Raw genomic sequence first — 20,360 nt, forward strand, 5'->3', positions numbered from 1 at the left:
TGTGGACTTTACACAGGGGCGGGGGAGGAACTCGGCAGAGGGCTCCAGTGCACACCTTGGAGAAGCAGCGCTGCGGGATCCCCCAGCGAGGCACCGGCCAGGCCCGCGTCTCCAGCCCCCAAGGAGCCAGCCGCGCGCCCTGCCCTGCGCCCCCTCTCTGGCTCCGGGGTTCGGGTCCCCCCAGCCCTGCTCGCCGCCCGCCCCCCAGCCAGGCCCGGCCTCTCGGAGCGCTGCCGGGCGCCGATTGGCCGCCGCGCTGACAGCAGGCGGAGCGTGCGAGTGTCGGCCGGAGCAGCCCGCTGCTATAAGCCCCTTCTGGGCTCCGGCTCCCTGCATCTCTTTCCTTTCTCTGTCTTTTCTCTCGAGCTCCCTTCCTCTCTGGAACTGAACAGTGCAAATTCACATGGTGGATCCGCGAACAGGCCCAGATGTCATGTGAGAACGCACATGCTCCGCCATCCACAACGCCTTTCTTTTCTTTCGGTTGCCTCCCCCCACCCACCCCCTTGCTCCTTCTCCCTCTTCTTTGTAACTAACAAAACCATCACCAACTCCTCCTCCTGACGCTGCCCTTCTTATCTTCAGTCCAAGTGATCACAAAAGGAATCTTCCGAGCCGAAGGCGGCGGCTTGTTTGGGTTTTTTTTTTTCTTTCTTTCTTTCTTTTTCCTTTTTTTTTTTTTTTTTTTTTTTTTTTTAAAGCAAGCACACTGGAGCGAAAGAAAAAACAAAACAAAACCAAGGCGCCGGCCAGCCAGAACGTTTCCGCTCACCCTTGCTGAAAACAAGCAAACAAACAACCATTAAGCAGGCACCACCACCACCACCACCACCATCCAAACTGTTAGCCTAGCGGCGGCGACCGACGTCACCCCGCGGCCACCGCGTCCGCCGAGAGGGATGGTTTCCTGGGCACCGCAGCTCGTCGCCGGCCACCTCCTCCTCCTCCTCCTCCACTCGTGCTGAGCGGGATTTTTGGACTCTCCGGGGCTCGAGCTGGGAGCAGCTTCATGACTACGCGGAGCAGGACAGCGGCCACACCATGCGAGGTAGGCGAGCCCGCGGGCACCGAGGGTCCCGGCTCCTGCTGGACGAAGAGAGGGGCGTCGCGGCTTGGAGAGGGGCGTGCGCGCAGCGCCGGGGCGAGAGCCTGGCGAGACCCTGCTCCCGAGTCGGTGGGGCTGCAAAATGGCCTGGGCGCATAAAGTTGTGTGCCTTTGGGAGTTCTGCAGGGACGCGGGAGGGCGCCTTTTTTTTTTTTCTTTTTTTCTTTTTTGGAGAGAGGAACAACGTTCGTGGTTTCTTCTCAGGCTCTGAGTCGCACAGATTTTTTTTTTTTTTTGAATGTTTATTCTGTGTGTTTGTGCGCGTCGCTCGCGGCTCCGGCGGCGGGTGCGGGATAGAGGGACAGCCGAGGGAGACGAGTGCCTTTCAGGAACAAGCAGCTGGCATCGCACAGCACAGAAATCAGCGGTCACCGGCCACCGCTGGACCCGTGGGCGGACAGTCGGTGGAGAACTAGAGGGGACCCACACACACTGTCTGGAGTATGAGGCCCACTGCCGCCCTGCAGGCAGGCACCTCCCGGCTTGGCAGTGCGGAGGTAAAGGTGCGAGGTCGCGGAGGAGGGGACTGTCACGGCGGCGCCGGTGCTGCACCCAGGCAGGGTCTTTGCGCTCCGTTCCCTCGCAGCTCAGGCATCTGCATGATCCTCCTCTCCTCCAAAGTTGTTGAGAGAAAAGTTCGGGAGGCTAGGGAGAGACCGTGCTACTTGCAAAAGGAAAACTGGGAACTTTGGAGCTATGTTGTCAGAAGAAAAAGGCCACTGAGAGAGGTGGTCTTGGCTATTCCTGGACCTAGGACGCTGGTGGGCCGAGGAAGTAATGGCAGAAAGACCTTTGGGCAAACCGATGAGGGACAGGGGCAAGACACCTGCTCGGCCGCACTCTGGGCCTCCTGAGCGGCTGGTCCGCTGCCTGCGGAGACTCTGCGACCGCTTTCCCTGCTGCGCTCCTGGCACCTCTGAGTTTGCTGTTCCCTCTCTCTTTCCAGTTGGTCACAACTTCTCTCTCTGGCCGGAAAAGCCTGCCAAAAGTCTGCCTGTGCTGGAGATCCGTGCCCGCCTCCCCGCTCTTTCCCTGCACATTTAGGATGGGATGAGGAAGAGGGCGCTTCTTTCCTAGTCATCCAGCCCTCAGAGTCCCCCGGTCCCAGGAAGTTGGATAAGACCATCTCTGGGCCTTCCCGCATCCCTGACCCTGACCCTGACCGCGAGACGCAGGTGACAAATAAGAGAATATGGATGGGTGCAAGCCCTAATCACCTTCCAGTAGGCTGTGTTCCTCTCGGACTGCCCCCCTCTGTCTCTCAGACAACCTCCTACCCCCACGAGGCATGGGGCGTTACACACGCACACACCCCAATACTCGGGGACAGCCTGGGGGTAAGGGACAATGACACCCTGACACCCTGACACACCCGGCTTAGGGAGCGGGGAGCCCGCATGCCTGTGTGCGCAGGTGCCTGGTGCTGGTTGTCCTAGTTGGGGGGTGGCCACAGGCTCCACTCCTCCAGTTCTTCCCGCTAAGCGGCGGGTATAAAGTCTTAACTTAGTGAGACATAACCCTGCCTTTGTTTTTTTGTTTGTTTGTTTGTTTGTTGTCCCATTTCCCCATCCCTTCCACTTTCCTTTCATTTTCCCTTATTCCTGTCTGGGGCTACAAGTTGGTCCTCCCCCTTGCTTCTCCTTTCCAATCATCCCTTACTGCGAGCTGAGTTCATACTTTCTGAAGGTCCAAAACTAGGTGCCTCTCCAGCTCCAGGCCTTCGGTATAAAAACTTCTCACTTCTTTTCAGTTTAGACTTGAGAGTGTTGCGGTCGGTGCGCCGTGGTTTGTAGCTTGATCGCGCAGCTCCTGAAGGAGCAATTTGCAGAAGACATTGGTCTTTTGGGTCACCCCAGGAGCTTGAGGGTTAAAGCCTGCCCACCTAGAAAACGCCAGCGCAGGTTGGTGCCCCCCCGCCCCAGAGGGCACCCGCCACTCCAGGCTTAGCACTTGGCGGCTGCAGGAGTGCCACTCCTCGGCATGCCCAGAGGGGGAAGGGTAACCCGCAGAAGAAAAAACGGGTTGCAAAAGCGGTGGGGTCTCTTCCCTAACACCCACCAAGCCCCAAACGTCCCTGCTCGACCGCCCCCTCAGTGTCTCCAGAGGCGAAGGTGCCTGGTGTTGTCCCTTGGGGACAGAGCAAGAAAAGATCCCTGCTACTCCGAGCCCTTGTGGAGTTAGAATTGAACTTGAGTGTGAACTTGAGAGAGCAGGGAAACAAATCAGCTTTCGCTCTTGCAGAGCTACTGACGCCGCCAGTAAAGGGGCGGGGAGGGGAGGGGGAAAGGGACGAGGTTTGAACTTGGCTGTATTCCATTTCCCTCCGCTGCACACAAGTGCGCGCACACAGGCGCTCACACGCACACACACCGGTGTGCGCCATCCCCAGGTGGTCCCGGCAGTTCTTTGGCACATCCGTCCGCAGCTGGCTAGCATCCTAAGTCAAAAAGAGCCCTGGTCGGATGCAAACTTGCAAAGGGGTCCAGTGCTCTCCCTAGGGTCCAATCCAGCAAACCTAGGGTGCCCTGTGGTAGGAAACGGGTTACGGGCTCTGCTCTTTGGAGTCCTCGCGGTGCCACGCGGCTGAACTGAGGCTCTGCATGATGGCTTACCTTGGCCCTGGACAGACAGGGGAGGTTATGTTTGGTGGCTGGGAAGGCATCCACCCTCTGTGAGAGGGAGATCTAGAGAGCCTTCTTCCTCTCCCACACACTGACAGGAGCAAGTTCTGAAGGCAGACAGGGGAAATTAACTGAGACCCCCCATAGGTGAGAAGGGAGTGAGCCAGGGTGTTGCCATCCGGTCTCTCCTGACAGACCTGTGGGCTGTTGACCACTGGGGTGGGTGGGACTTTTGGGCATGCCTTGACAGACAACCCCCGTTCCAAACAACAGCAGCACAGATGTCAGCGCCTGCAATAGATGCGGACTAGATTTAATGCTTGCAGTAAGCGATGGTGGCTTAGCTTTTCCCATGCCCAGTTTTGATCTATTATTCCCAAACAGGTATTTTTTTTTAAGCTGCTGAACTTCAAAGAAAAAGATACTTTACTCTTCAGAAGTTTGAAGCTCTGACTGACCTGTGGATGAGGCCTTTAGCTTTCCCATGCAAACTCTGGCTCTTAATTTCCCCCTTGCAAGTTCCAAAGAAGTATTTCAAGCCAACATTCATGTCCCACAATTACTAAAGCATTTTTGGACGTGCATCTCTGTCAGTAGCCTATTATTAATTGCTCATTAAGTCGTCATCACTAATTTGTTTTTATTCTGTGAAAAGTAATCATTCAAGCAGTTTCGAGAATAATCTTGATGCTGTGTTTCAAGTATTGCTGAAATGTTACATAGCCAGAAAGAAAATATCTTCCCCCGCTTCCTGCTCCAACTCCCTGAGTGAATTTGTAAGGCGTATGGGAACACGAAAATGCTGTAGGTCCTCAGCTTCTGAGATGGACATGGGTGACCACCAAGGCTTTATTGCTTTTCTGTGTTTCCAGACAAGTAGAAAATGGTCAGCCGAAGTGGAAACGTGAAAGACAAAATCTTGAGCAGCGATTCATAACAGGAGGGATACACAGTTAAAACTATGATAGCATTCGCTTAGAAGTATACGAGTTACCCATCATCAACAATATGGCTTTTTCTCATTAAGCAATGGCTTTTTCGTAGCATTATTAAAGTGATTTATATGATAGTTTATCCTTAACATAACTAACACATTATTTTGCATTCTTAACCAAATATACATGTCAATATTTACTTGTTGTGGTAGCAGTTTGTTAAATATTGGACTGTTGACAGCCTAAAAATCAAACCATGTTTGTTTGTGTATACTGTGGCTTAAATTTAAATATTTCCAAGTCAGGAAGCTAAATTTTTAGGAAAAAAAAAATACCTTAGGGTAGCATAAAGAAGATACAAAGTTCCAAGGTGGGGTTTCATGAAAATGACATTAAATTTTTGTAAAATTTTTCTTACAAAGTAGCACATACACAGTTGTCCTTAGGATTTTAAAGCTATTGAATGTGGAAGTTACATAAACATGAATGGTAAAAAAAAAAATTTTTTTTGAGCCATGATCTAACATTTAGCAAAACTGTGCATACCATTCAGAGATGCTAAATGGCCTACATAGCTTTAATACTTTTCACTATCCTAGTTCCAAGCAGTAAAAGTGTGAATCACAGAATATTAACTAGATTTTTTTTTTACCGCATTGAAGACTACACGCTTGTTTTAAAAGCTGGATATGCAGCTCTGCAGGAAATCTGCAAATCTAAATACAAGGGAGACTCAAAATTATCAATAGTAACAGCTACGCTATTGTTCTTTGATGAAGACTAAACCTTCCAGAACAACGTATTAAGAAGTGAAAGAATTAGTGCAAAGTGAAAACTGTCAAGTCCTGGCCAGATTTAAAAAAAAAAAAACAATGGTTCATGAATACATACATATATGATAAGGACAAAAGCTATCATGATCGAGATCATATATGTATATATATGCATATACATATTATACACACGCATATGTAAAATCATATAATTCTGCTGATGTGAAGGAAATTTGAGACTTAAATCATTTCTCTGTGTATTCCACAAAAGACAAAAAGAAAAAGAGAAAGGCCTGGATTTCACAAGAAGGTAACAGTTTATAACATTTTTGAGCCATGGATATGCATTTCCTGTTTTAGAAGTAGTTCTAATTGTCTGTTCCTATGTAAAGGACAGAAATGAAGCAAAGTAATGAAATACATCTTTTAAGATGTAATCAGTGCTGGCCTTTGATAAAATGAACACTCTACACTAAAAGTATTATTCCTGTAATTTTGCAATCATCTTTCAATGACAGCTTCTTGCAAATATTTATCTTACTTTGAATAGAATGTCTCTGACTTAACAGAATCCCTAGCAGATAATAGCAGTGTCTGGAGGCGTCTGTTGATACTCATTGATACTCAATATGTATATGGATATGCCTGTAGCCACCCACTCAGACCAAAAAAAATGAATATTTGAGAAAGAAAATCATTCTTATCTCTGCTCCCCCAATCCACACTTCCAAATTCAGACATAGTTAGAGAAACAGAACCAACTTTCCAGAACATTTGAAGGGAAAGTAGGAATGCATGGGGACCTTGCAACTGTTAATAGCATCTATTTATAAATAATCTACACAAAACTCTATTATACTACCTAATGATAATTAGAGGGAATGGGAATCAAAGAACTCAGAACTGCCAAATAAATATTTCCTCTCAAATTATACAACGGATTCACAGATAACAAAGCTTATGGCATGAATTTGAAGGATGTTTCTTTTGTACACAAGACAAAGGGACCACAGAGGAACAAATATTGATTGAACTAATCATCTGATGAATAGAAATGAGATTTACCAGTGCCCAATAGAATAGGCAATGTTAACTAGTCCTTTCAGAACACATATGCTGCCCTTTCAACCCCTAACCTCCACCATTCAATCCCTAATGAGGGAAACCACAGGTGTTATAACGGTATTTATAGTGAATTAAGCTAAATAGAATAAGCTTGAGGCTAACTAATGGGATTGGGGGGAATTCTTACATTGTGATCATAGTATCACAAAATTATTTCGTGTTTAAACTACTAAGAATTTTGGTTTTCTCACATAATGTTTAAAATACAATTCTCTGCCCATTGATATCTCAAATCTGATATTTGTTGCCTCTGATGTAAGTGCAGCTTTGTTTATGTTTATCTGGGGAGCTAAAAAATGTTACTCAAAATATTTTCCACACAGATTATTGTGCACCTTACAGAGATAGCATTGAAAACCTTGTAAAGTATCATTTGAGAGGTACAGTATCTTTCACCTAACATATCATGCATTTTCTTGGCTAGTACTTATTTTAGAAATATTGGAAATAAATTATAGCTATCTTACAATACTGTGGTTAATTTTGTATGAAAATTAAATTAGGACGTTCTTGGCATAGGCATGCTCTTATAAAAGCCAAAATGAACATGTCACCTTTACTGAAAACATAAGGCTAAAGATTTATTCCAAATGGTGCCTTTATAAAGAGCAAAAGTAATTTGCTTTAAGAATGTTCGTCTGTGTATAATGAAAATATTAATTGGCTGGATATGCTGACTTGTAAATTAACCTTAATGGAATTGGTATTCGTTAATGTCTTTTGCGTGCGATTAGCTGTCCAGGTTGTATTTCTCTAATCCAGAAGAATCACAGACATATCGAAAGAGAAAATTGACCTGGCTGTTTACTAAATTCTGTTTGTTTGGTTTTGTTTCCCAACCTACTTGGTACTCTATGCTCACGTAACCCAAATATCCAGGGACTTTAGGGTTATTAAAGATGTAGAATGTTTAAACAAAATTATGACACACACAGACTTTACACCATAGGAAAGTTTTATTCCATAAAGTTACATTGATTCAAATTTTTTACATAATATTTTGGTTGTAACTGTCCAAAGATGCATCCCTACATCATTAACTGAAATTCATTACATTACGTTGTATCATGTGGCAGCAGTAAATATGTATTATTTTAATGTTAAATTAGAAGCAAGAACAGGATTTTATGAATTTAGGTACACAATAATCATTAAAAAGGGAATAGTAAAAGCATTTTTAAAGGCTTTAGCATTTACTCCCAGAACTTGGAATGAAATAAATGAGTGTTATTAAGTGCAGGAAAAAATGTGAATATTTATTTCACCTTTCTGATCAATTGTTTCTATTTTTAAATATATTTTCAGATGCAATTTTTTTTCCTTATTTGAAACCAGCTAAGCTTGATTCTCTCTTGTTTTTAAGACCGTTCAAGCTCTGCCCCACTCCCTTTTAGAAGCACAAATTAACGCACACTGCAAAGTAGGAGAATAGGTCTGTCTTCCCCAAAATGTCTCTACTTCAATTTTAACTTGAAAAGAGATAGCTCAAAGAGTCCATGTGGAGCAGCCATGTGTATTTACTTACAGAAATGTGTGTTATTCATATATTTATTCATTCAAGATTTATTAATTATCCATCCAAATTAAGGTACAGGACCAAACTCTGAAGTTGCTTAAATTGACAACCCACAGGCAGTTGGTCTGGGCAAAGCTAAGATCAAAGTGAGAGAACAGAATACAGCTAGGATGCTCTCTGAAAGTCCAAACAGCTTTCACAGCGGACAAGGTATTTGAGATGTGCCTCCAATGGAATGAGTAAAAATCCCTTATTGGTTAATTTGTTCATCATAAATGAGATCTGTTAAGCTGTTGTGAGTTGTACTCCTGGTTGTCTTATGAAGCTGGCACTTGGTTGGTACCATAGTACCATGGTAGAACTCTCCAGAAAAGAATGTCACTTCGTGCAGAAAACGTTCTCAAACATTACTGGTAAAATTATGCTCAAGTAACTATTTAAAAACAACTATAAGGTGATTCCTAAAATTACATTATTAAGCTTTTGCTTAAGGGAGATGAATTTGTTTTTAGTCAGCAAAAGTTGTTGGGAAAAAAAGTAAACACCAAATTAAGTTAAAAATGTTTCAGAGTATCCCAATACATTTGTTGTCATAAATGAAATTCCCATTTTTAACATAAAATGGTTGACATATTGAGTTGAATGTGCTTTAATGTCTACAGTATGATATGAAAGCAATAATATCTTGAGAATGTTTAGATCACAAGGCATCAGGAAAAATGAAATTAAAATAATGTTATGCAGTCAATGTCTGAAGGCCACAGTGATATTGTCGAGTTCTTGCATTTTGAGAATTTGAATATTAGATTATACTCTAAAAATGAAGCAATAAACTCAACATGTAAAACCAACACATAATGATCTGGCTGACTTTTAAACTGATCTCTCATAAGAGAAATTCCAACAACCTGTAGTAATTAAAACAGGAGTGTGAGAGAGAGACAAATACTGGCTGTGTCCATCTCATACTGCAGGCGCACAAGTAGCTGATGAAGCTGAAACAATTACCTGCAGTTCTCAGTTAAGGCTTCTTGTTCTGAAACAGCAGTTGGTCATTCTGGTATCATATTGGTTCTTCTGGAGTAGACAACGAGCATGTAATTCACTCTAACACAATGGTGGGAACAAGTATCTGAGGTTCCAGAACAAGAAGAGACTCCCAGTTGAGGACTCGCCTTAAGAAAATGTCATTGTTTGAAGTTTCCAGGCAGCTAAAGGGTCACTTAACTCATGAATCTCATCTTCAAATGGCCGCATGGCAAGCTAGACCGCAATCATACTTTTTCAACCCTGAAAAGCAGATACGGTTTTGAACACTGAGTATTAGACTAACCTCCTTTTTTGTGTGTGATGCATATAAATAATATAATGGCGATGGTGCTTGATCTATTTACTTCTCAAAAGCTAGAAGAATTCAAGAAGTAGTTAAAGGACACCATTTCTGGATTTTTCTTTAAAAAAAAAAAATGGAAGATTGGGAAGATTGGAAGGCCTCTCTGTTAGTAACATTTATTCAACAGTTATTTAATAAAACAAGCAGTTTTCTGGATGCCCCTTCCCAGCTGCACATTGCAGTTTCTTTTAGGTGCCCTGATGTGACATGGTAATAGAGAACGGTAGCTACTTCATGTTAGGCCGAAGACAGTGTGCTGTTCTGGAAGATAAATGTGTATTGAGCCATGGAAGAACTGTGGTTTTCTCTGACGTGTTGTGTATAACTCAAGTGTGGCTTTTTCACTCTAGTAGAAATATACGTAGTGCCTTGTAGCCACTATTTTGATGTTTCCATTGAAATAATTATTTAAACATATTCTTGTTGAAAAGAATCATCATCATCTATTGTTGTTCATACTCAACTCTGAGAACATGGAATTTAGAAAGTCACACCATATTTGCCTAAACATTATAAATAAGATAAGTGAAACTGATAACTTCCCAAACTACATTTGGACCATTCACCTGTTCAAGGAATGGATCACAAAAGTGCTTCATATGGGTTTTGTAATGCTTCATGTTGTAAATATCCCAAGTTGAAATTTCACTATATAGCTGGAGCCAGAATGAACATTTGAATCGTATGCTTCTATACAGCACCTGCTGGATTCCAGAATCAAACAGTAACACACAAGTTCATTAGATATGCTGAGTTTCTAATGAATCGTTGACCATCATTATCACTGTCAGGTCAATTAATAAAATTATTACAGAAAACATTCCCTATTAATATGTAGATCAGTTGTGCCTGGCACATATAAAGGAATTAAACACTTTTAAAGAAAGGAGAAAAAACCTTCTTGCAAATTGCCAGAGTTGTTGAATATGAGCAAATGCCACACAGTCTGGTAGACTAGAGGAACATTTGTTCAGGAAAACACATCGTATCGTTAAGGTACAGTATGTCTTGGCAACAATTTGGGTTTTTTTTTTTTTTTTACAAAAACAAAACATTTTAAATGCATTATTTAGAAATGTGTAGGATTCCAGACTATTAATCCTAAACCTTTTAATTGCTCTAAAATTACATTTCAAAAACAGTCCAAGATTCTGTTTTCCCTTAAATGCAGGCTATTTTTCAATAGGTTTGGTTCTAAGAACTTTCTTTTTGCGCTTACATTTTCGTTCTAGTCAAAGAAAAGAAAGTTTGCATTCATAGCCTCCAATTATATTTCTGTTTACTTCATTTACAAATATTACTAAACACCTGTTCTGACTGGCACCTATATCAGAATAAATCATTATTAATGTGGCTAGTTTTAAAAAGTGTTCTTTTGAAATTCAATAAACTGATTCTGAATTTCTTTTGACCAATATTTTGTTATGTCCTTATTTTTTTTTCAAAGATTATTGAACATGGCTGGCTTGAGTGTTAATTTAAAGGAAGACTTTGGTTCTCATTATAGGATGATTAAAAAGTAAAAGAAAACTTTAAGACTTGGCACCTCCACTAGTGAATCTGGTTTAAATGCAAGTCTTGATCATTGGGCAGTTACAAGAAGCTATTCCTTCCATGACAACTATCACAAACACAGCAAAAGTGAGGCGGGATTTTTTTTTAAATTATTCCTTAGATGAAAATTGCTTTAGTTGAATTTGTCAAATATCCAGTATTGCTTATGTCTTTGTTTTAGATATGATGACTTCTCTATAATTATTTGTTCATAGAAGTTGACAACAGACTATGGCAACAAGTCACTAATCATTCATGATGTTAATACCTGCTAAGAGTAGGTGCAACCTCTACCAATATTTGACCATTCTAGGACCTTAAAGTAACACTTTTTCCAAAATTCTCACCAGTGCTTTGATTCTATGAGGAATGAACACTGGCATAATAAAAATATTATTCAGTCTAAATCCCTTGAACAATCTTCAATCTCAAAATAATGATTATAATATTTTGCAAATCCTAGAAACATTAAAGTAAGTATTATCAGAAAAAAGAAAGGATTCTGAACAAGAATTGTCCAGTCAAAATCATAGCAAATTTAACATAGAATTAAGGACACAGACTCCGTGTTTTGAAAAGCTTAATTAGACAAGCTCAAATTTGTCTGCTTTTATGTAGGTTTCAAATTTTCAGTTAAATTTCTTTTCACAGATTCCCCATTTCTCTCTATCCCCTCCACACATATTAAGATTTATACCTACTTTGTCTACGTTAAGGAACAAATTTTGGGGGAATGGCTATAAAGACTCTTGATAGATACTAAATAAATTCATCTCTATTCAGTAACTAACACATAGTTTTGGTTTTTGATATGAAAATGTTCATTTGTCCCTCAGATTGTCAATTCTGTCTTTTATTTCTGTGTTTATCAAAAGTGTCATTATCCATTTGGGACCACAAGCAAAGGAATGGGCTGACCAGCCTAGTATGGCACTATTTACGCACTGAGTTCAACTTTGTCTAATTGACTGGGATTGAAACTCCCATCAATATACTATTTACATCAAAGCTCTATTGTCCTTCCATGTTTCGTGTAAGCATCAGATATTTTCTCAAGCAAAGAATGCAGCCAGCATTAAGAAGTTGCCTTGACCCACTGGGTTCAACGATACAAGGGGAAAAAGCAAAAATTCAGCGTTAGCACTAAAGAAGTACAGGATCACACTTCTCATTAGGAACATCATGATTTAATCTGCGTTTTAGTTGAGATGCAGTTTTCTTGCCACTGCTGTATCATTTATGTGGATTTCAACTTCAGTCTATTTGCATTTCTTTAAACACATAATTATTAGTTCATGGTTATTGATTTTTCAAGCCTTCTCAGTGTAAATGGAATTGCAACATAGCTTGAAATAATGACCCTGCTCTGCTGTTTATTATCTAGAACGCGAATTGATCGCTTATGTAATTGTCCTGACACCAAGTTAACAAATTTGACCACAGATAGTGTTAGGAAGAAAGTGGACTGCATGAGAACTGCGTGAGAATCTCTTCATCTCTTATTTAGTGTCTTCTGCGTTTCATAGCATCAGGCTACAAAGACTGTAGCTTTAGCTCAGGTGTTCCTGTTGGCTTTACTGTATATCAAGTACCTTTTTTTCACTTGCTCTGTTTTGGAAATAGTGGTCATCCCTTACACTCATTAATTCTACCAGTCTTTATGTTGCAGCTGTTCCTAAGGAGTTATGTAAACCTAGAAGAGTTGACAAACACCATCTCATGTCTGTACACATGGAAAAGCAGGTGAAGCGTCCAGTATCTTCCCTGTGTTCCGTGCTCCGTAGGGCTCACTGAGCTTTGCAAAGCCTACATCTCTAGTTCACTCAGTCCTTCTCTAATGCGTAACAGGAAGGAGCAAGAATATGCTTGAGCCCAAGAAAACCTCAAAATAGACACAGTGCTTTAAAGAGTCCCAAATCAAAGCATAAACTTTTTTTTTTTAATACATGGAGTAAGCACAAATGGTCAATAAACCTTTTGGGAGAGAACAAGCTCTACTTCACTTTTAAAGAATTAAAACAACAGGAGTGCCACCCTCACTTGTCAAACGATAGCAGGTTTGATAAATTGGACATTCTTTTGTTTACTATAGTTAGGGTTTATATCATTGCAGTCTTTGAAACTTAAACCCTTAAAAGTATCATATTCTCAGACATGATAATTCACTTCCTGGGAATCTTCCCAAAGCAAATAACTAAAGAACCAGCAAGACTTTGTCCCTAAGACTTTGCACCTTTGTACCAACAGACTTGTGCCCAAACATTAAGTTTTCTTTATAAGGAAACTTTTTTTTTTTTTTTGCAATTCTTTTTACAATACCCTTTCATTCAGTAAGCACTGTCTCTACTATTATGTATTCCCAATTTATTCAGTATATTCCACTAGGATTGGGTGTATCGATGCACTTGATCATTTAATTTGAGATAATAATGACTACATAGTAAGCAATGAAAGACTTCATCCTTGGCCTCATTAAACCAAAAATTAAACAAATCATTGTCTAAAAGCCATCAGTGGATATTATGAATTTGGATGATTGTTTCCTTAGTCGTTTTCCTCCCTGAACTTTCAAAATTCCCACACAGTCTGTGTGGATTTGTTTTAAGTGTCCAAGTGAATGCCCGATTACCCTGGCATAATCATAAGGCTGTATTTTATCTAGGACTCATTGTATTTTAGCTTATCCATTCGCCTGAGGTCATCTGTGATGACAGCATCAGGCTGAAAGTTTAATGGCTCATTGAGAAAATTAACTTCAGCACCAAACATTTATCAAGGTCCCATTATGCACTTCTCACAAAGCTAAGTGTTGAAGGTATGTGGTGAGTGGCATCAGGCCATGTGCTCTGAGGAGCTTGGAGTCTTCACCTTGTAAACTTTACCTAGGCTCCTCAAAAAGCTAATGGAAAAAACTATGCATGGATGCCAACACTTTGTATTTTAAAAAATTACCTTTTCACTTCACTTTTTTTACCCAAGGACATTTTGGAGTAATCTTGAACGCAATTTGTCTGAGAAATAATTATTACAGAAAAGAGGAAAAACAAGGAGTTGGTGAAAGGCAGTGAGGGAGAGATGGAGGAGGAGCGAGGTGTTCACAAATAAAGAAGCTTTCTGCAAATCGGGCAAAGAAGAATTCTACCTTCGTAAGTTCTTATTAGGAGTGAATTAATAGTCCCCTGGGTCTCTGCAAGTTCATATTATTTTGGGAAACATATATATGTCAAATGCTGGGAGAAAGACCCAGATATTCATTTTGTCCGTATTATGCTAGTCCATCTCCGTACAAAACATGTGTCAAGGCCTTCAAATCTAAGAAGGCAAATGACAATTCCATTTGGTGGAGTTAAGAGAATATTTTAAGTATTACTCTGCTCCTAAGGTGAATGCGGAAGCTCAGTCTACCTGAGGATTACTGGTCACTCATTGGAACTTAGGACAGAATTCAGTGTTTTGTTCCCTGCTAAGATAGAAAAGATGATGACAGATTGGGTGTGCTGATGAAAGTCCTGTAACATACAGAACCTCCCCCAAACTAGGAATTCGCCTATCGGGAAGGCAGAAGTGCTGGGCTGAAACCTCAACCTTTGGGATTCTGGGAGTTTTTCTGAATTCATTCACTTCTCAGATCCTCAGGTCACCTGTATTTTCTGAGAAAGATGCGTCCTTTTTTCCATCCTGGTTTCACAACACCTCTTCTGTTTCATAATTGCTTCCAGTCTCAGCATATTCATGGCTTCCAAGTTGGAAAATTGTTCATTGCAGTAAGAAAGGAATAATCTTTCAATTTTGATGTTGAGAAAAAGTATGATTTTAATGAATGGGCAGTGAGGTAGTTTCCATTTCTTCCCTTTCAAAAAAGTTGAAGGAAAACTTTAAGAAGTTTCTGGTAGTGTTATGTGATTTGAGACATATTTATTGGAAGAACTGAAAGAAATAAGCTTAATTTCAGTGATAAAATTAGATTCATTTCCTGGTACATTTATATAAATAAATTTTTCACATGTAAAATTTAAAAAACAAAAATAAGAATAAAATTTTGCTAAACACATACTATTCTGAAAGTATGTAACAGCCAAACAAAAATATCATAATTAAACAGCAGAGAGGAAAGCTCCATCTGGCTATTAGGAAATGAATTACTTTAAATATTTATATTTATGTTTAGTAAGTATAAAACTTGTAGTATATTGATGGATGTATCAGTTGTGTTCTGATGATTAAGATAATAACACAACCCAGAATAAGTTTAACTCAGGGCTTGAGTCCACAAGGAAACTATTAAATTTCAATATTTACAGATTTTCTTTGGAAAGAACTATATGATTGTAAGTAACTTTCAAGGATGAAAATATTGGCAAAATAAAATTCTGTGGAGGAAATGAGAGTTCAAAGAGAAAAGTAGTTATTGTAAAATCTCTGTTAAGCAAGACCTTCTTTATGTACTTTTTGTTCAAATACATAGTATAAATATCAAAATATTACTTTGGTTTTATCATACTTTACATTTGACTTTTGAGGAACCTGAGAAGTCACTTCTCACTCTTTTGGCTAAGATCAAGTGTGAAGACCTAAAATGGCTGTCTTTCCTCTCATTCAAAATTGTGGGTATTTTTTTAAGAAAGCTTCCTCACTATCTTATCTGGATCTACTTTCAAATATACACCTCCGAACTTCATGTAAAGAAAATAAACTCAAATGTAAATCACTTTTTCCTAACACAAATCCATGTTTTCATCCATTACCTCATTCTTAGGACTCCCTTTATCCTCATCATTTTCATGGCCTTTTCTGCTCAATAAAAGATACAAAGATCATGAGATTGAACTTGTGAAACTTGGAGTCAGCATCTTCTGATCTAATTAAATATACACTAAGGCTTGAAAGGTTGAAAGGTGTGGTGTGGTGGAGCAAGTCGTAGCATCTTATTCGCAGTCTAAAACTTACTTGGTCAAGCAGAATCTGTTTCTGGATGCAAAGTTTTATACAGATAAAAGCTGTAATGTTTAAAAGGCATTTGATGAACTTGCATTTAAAGCCCAGGAAGACCCCATTCTTTTAAAAATAGTGAACATGTTACCCAAGCCATTGCTTTACCTTCTGGAGTTCGATATATGGTAATCAAAAAACCGAAAAGACCCTTCTACTGCCTCACGGTACAATTGAGATACATACAGAAAGGTGATGACTTAAGACAAAGAACACCTACCAGCCAGTTTTGCTGAGGGCTAGTTAGAGTGCCTGTGCCTGCGTGTGGTCACACGGTAAGTGCTTAGAGGAATCAGGGTGGGTATGTTGTGTGGGAGATTGGGGAATTCAAGGGAGGGAGATACTTTCGCCTTTTCTTCAAGTACATCTCTCTCCTGAGTACATTTCTCTCCATCACGGTGGACTAGAAGAGATCCTTGCGAGGTGGTGCAGAACCCTTGAGACCTAATTTAGCTTTTATAGGAAAATCAAAAGGAGAGAGAGCACGCAAGAGCAAGGGCACAGAACAAAGATCCAAGTTTGTACAGGGAATATTGATACTTGTGGGCTGCTTCTGTAAATGTTTTAAAAGAAATTTTCTAAGTAAATGCTGACTTAGACTTTTGTATTAGTGGGAGGCTCAGCTCCTCCCGCCCCACAGTGCACAGCCCGAATCATCCTCACAGTTCCCCGACAGTCTGCTGTCTGGAGGCTCAGGTTCATTGGTTTTTAATGCTGTGAAGGTCAGGAAACATTTTGGAAAAATAAAGTCTCTCTTTGAATGTCTTAAGTGTGTCCTTCCAAGGGTGCTCAGAAATAGGAAAGTTACATAAATGCAAATTAAAAACACACCCGACCAAGCAGTGCCTGCTGGCTTCCTTGGTCATTTTTTTTTAATTTACATTTCACAGCAATTTCCAAGAACATCACCACTTCCTTTGTTAACTACATATCAATTAAAATGCCTCTGAGAGGCAGGTACAATCATGCACTATTTATTGTCCTTCTTGGAAATAAAAGCCCTTCCTTTTTTTTTTTTTTTTATTAACTATTACATGTATTACAGAGAAGACTTGGTAGGGTTGGGAGGGGGAGGGGAATCTGCCCTTAAGGATTTCAGAGATGATGAAGAAAGACATTTTTTCCAATGCTGCACAGAGAGAGAAAGAGGGAGAGAGAGACAGAATCAGCAGCTTAACCAAGCAACCAGAGGGAGAACAGGACCCCAACATTCTTTTTCTGTCTCATCTGTTGGATCCACAAGGTCTAATAAGTCATCACTCACAACCGATTTTGCCACACAAATGTAAAGTCGTTGTTAGTGCAACGAGCACAAACTAACTTCCTGGCTGGTAGTAGCAGTACAGTGCTGGAGGGCAGACTAACTCTAAAAAATGAAATGTTTGAAAACATCGAACTTGAACATCAGGCGTCTCTCTGCCCTACACATCCCCTGAGTCAGCTGGGGTCATTTACCTGCTCTCTGCATCCCGGTGTGCTCAACTGTCCAGGAAGAGAGTGAATATCTACTCCTCCACGGAGCAGATGCCAGAAGGGAACAAGTCAAGAAGTACTGATTCTAACACATGCTGACCTGTTCTGTTATCTGAGAGACAACAATGATGGAACATTGTCCTCAAGCAGCTCCCCCTGATCTCATATGCTATTCCTGTTTCTGCCGATGGCTTTCCTTTCTGCACCCAGGGAAGATGGCTGGTGCTCTATGGGTCTTGCCTCTCGCCTGACAACACACTGTAGCCTGGTCACTAACTCTGGCTCTTTCACATCTACCAGTGTATTTACTCTTTACAGCACCGCACTATTGCCTGCTTGTTGGATATGAACACAAAATAAGTGGCAAAATCTTGTAATTGGACAGATTAACTAAGCAAGTAGAAGTTACATGTGGCAGTGATGTAACTTTATGTTCAGTTTACAGGTCAACTGAATGCTAACTACCATTCCCTACCAGGTAGAAAAATTCATTAATGTAACATCTCACCAGCTTAAACCCTGCTGTTAACTAAAAGTTAATTATACCACCACATTAATCCCCAGACTTAAACTGAAACTCCTGTTTTTTTTTAAATATTCTGGAAAGATGATTTATTCAAAATAGTGTTTCACTGAAGGACCTACTCATGACCCTAAGATGATTCAGAAGGTGAAGCCCAGCTGTAACAACAGCAATGTCATCCCCAAAAAAATAACCACATGTATATTGAGTCCCCTGGACGTTTTCCATAACAGATCCAGGGGTGGTAAATCATGCAAACTCATACTATAATTAACTAAAGTGTTTCTTTTCATTCACCATAATCTAAAAAGATTAGCCCATGACCTTTAATTGGATAAATCAGGGGGGCACAAATTACTCTTCTGTGCAAAAGATAAATGCATGCTTTAAAATTTAATCCAAGGGCCCGGCGCGGTGGCGCAAGTGGTTAAAGGTCCTCACCTTGCACGCCCGGGATCCCATATGGGCGCCGGTTCTAATCCCGGCAGCCCCGCTTCCCTTCCAGCTCCCTGCCTGTGGCCTGGGAAAGCAGTCGAGGACGGCCCAAAGCTTTGGGAACCTGCACCCACGTGGGAGACCCGGAAGAGGCTCCTGGCTTCGGATTGGCATAGTATCGGCCCGTTGCGCTCACTTGGGGAGTGAATCATCGGACGGAAGATCTTCCTCTCTGTCTCTCCTCTCTGTATATCCGCCTTTCCAATGAAAGAAATAATAAAAATAAATCTTTAAAAAAATAAAATTTAATCCAAGTATTTCAAACACATACGAACAAGCCTTTTCCAAACTTAAGTAGTTTAAGATTAACTAATTGGAAATTCAGGACAAACAGAGAAAGGAAGGGAGAGGAGAAAGAGAGAGAGAGGAAGAAAGAAAGGAAAATCTATGCACTGGTTGACTCCAAATAGCTGCAACAAGCCATTGTTACATGTTCCCAAGCCAGGAAATAAGAACTCCATTCAGGTCTACCATATCAGTGGCAGAGGCCCAAGTACTTGACGTCTTCAGCTGTCTTCCTAGGCACATTTACAAGGAGCTGGACCAGAAGTGAACCAACTGGAAATCAGGCAGATGCCTCAGTATGGGATGCTGGCAGCATTGATAGCAGCTCAACTTGTTATGCCACAATATTGACCCCATCTAAAACTTAGTTTTTCCATCATCGCCTAGCTCTCCTCTTTATAGTTGATATTCTTTCTCTTGTTGTCCACCTCTTTCCTTTTTCCTATTTTCCATTTATCTTACAGCAAGAGACATCAGTTTTATTTCAAAAGAGTTTCCTTCTCCTTCCTTAATCTGCCTCTTTTTATTCTTTCTTTTAAATATCTCCAACTTTGACAAAAGTTTATCAAATCTAAAACTGGATTGAGGAAATGGAGATTACAAAATCTTTCTCTTGTGCCTGCATAAATTGGGTCAGAGGCAAAGCATACATTTCTATTTACAGGTTACAAATCTGATTTAAAAGTGTATCCTGTGTTGTTGTACATATGTGAACATTACACAGAGAACTACAGCCAGAACTTTCAAAATAAAATTATTCACTTCATTATTAGTGCCCTATAACCAGAATATTTAAACAAAGAATTAACTTGTGATATTTTCAAATTAGCTTTAACTAGGCTCTTTGTCCAAAGACCATTCCACCAAGCTTTTTTATTTTATTTTTTAATTTAGAGAAATCAAAAGAAATAGATATTTTTCACTGGTTCACAAAATGGCAGTAGCTAGATTGAACCAAAGTTGAGACATGCAACTAACTCCAGCTTTCCCTCTGGGCAGCTGCAGCCAGTCACTTGGATCATCACTGCTGCCTTGTAGAATTAGCAAGAATGTGGAGTGTGGAGTCAGAGCTGGTGGTTGAACCCAGACTCTCTGATCTCAACCAAAGTCCAAAACGCTAGGCCAAATGCCTTCCCTTGGGAAACTTAATCCCTTTAACAAAAATAAATAACCTTTGTTTCCTGGCGAACCTTTGTTGTATAATCATTCTTGATTGTAGCTTGTTTTTAAATTGATAATGTAACTGAGCCTGTTTGGGCGAGGCCCCATCCTTTGTTTCTCAGTTGGGAAATATGTTTGAGAATAACACAATTGTATTCTATTCCAGAGTGTGAAATTTACATTTGGAAATCAGTGTCATGACTTCAGTCACCGGGTCAACTACACATTTCTTTTTAGCAGGTATTCTGTGCCAAGACCTGGGCTAGTTCTGAGGGAGAGTTCACCATGTACAGAAAACCAGATATAGGGCCAACCAGTAACTCCAGTGGGAAGTGCTGGTGTGCCAGGCAGTTATAGGGCAGGTGCCTATGTCTACTTTGAGTGGCAGTTGAAGGCAAGCTTCTGGCAAGAC

The 20,360-nt window shown here is 40.7% G+C and overlaps 1 protein-coding gene across 1 annotated transcript in view; it reads left to right on the forward strand.

The window, feature by feature from the left end:
• Positions 1–721: 721 nt before the first annotated feature.
• The window catches only part of RORB (RAR related orphan receptor B), a 133,283-nt gene continuing 113,644 nt past the window's right edge, over positions 722–20,360 (forward strand). Inside the window, exon 1 of the mRNA XM_040988729.1 lies at positions 722–1,048. Within this exon, the coding sequence (XP_040844663.1) occupies positions 1,042–1,048 (7 nt within the window). The 5' untranslated portion in view covers positions 722–1,041. The remainder of the gene's footprint in view (positions 1,049–20,360) is intronic.

This window comes from Ochotona curzoniae, unplaced genomic scaffold, assembly GCF_017591425.1.
Source record: "Ochotona curzoniae isolate NIBS_2020 unplaced genomic scaffold, NIBS_Ocur_1.0 contig_50, whole genome shotgun sequence".
In the NCBI taxonomy this organism is placed as follows: Eukaryota; Metazoa; Chordata; class Mammalia; order Lagomorpha; family Ochotonidae; genus Ochotona; species Ochotona curzoniae.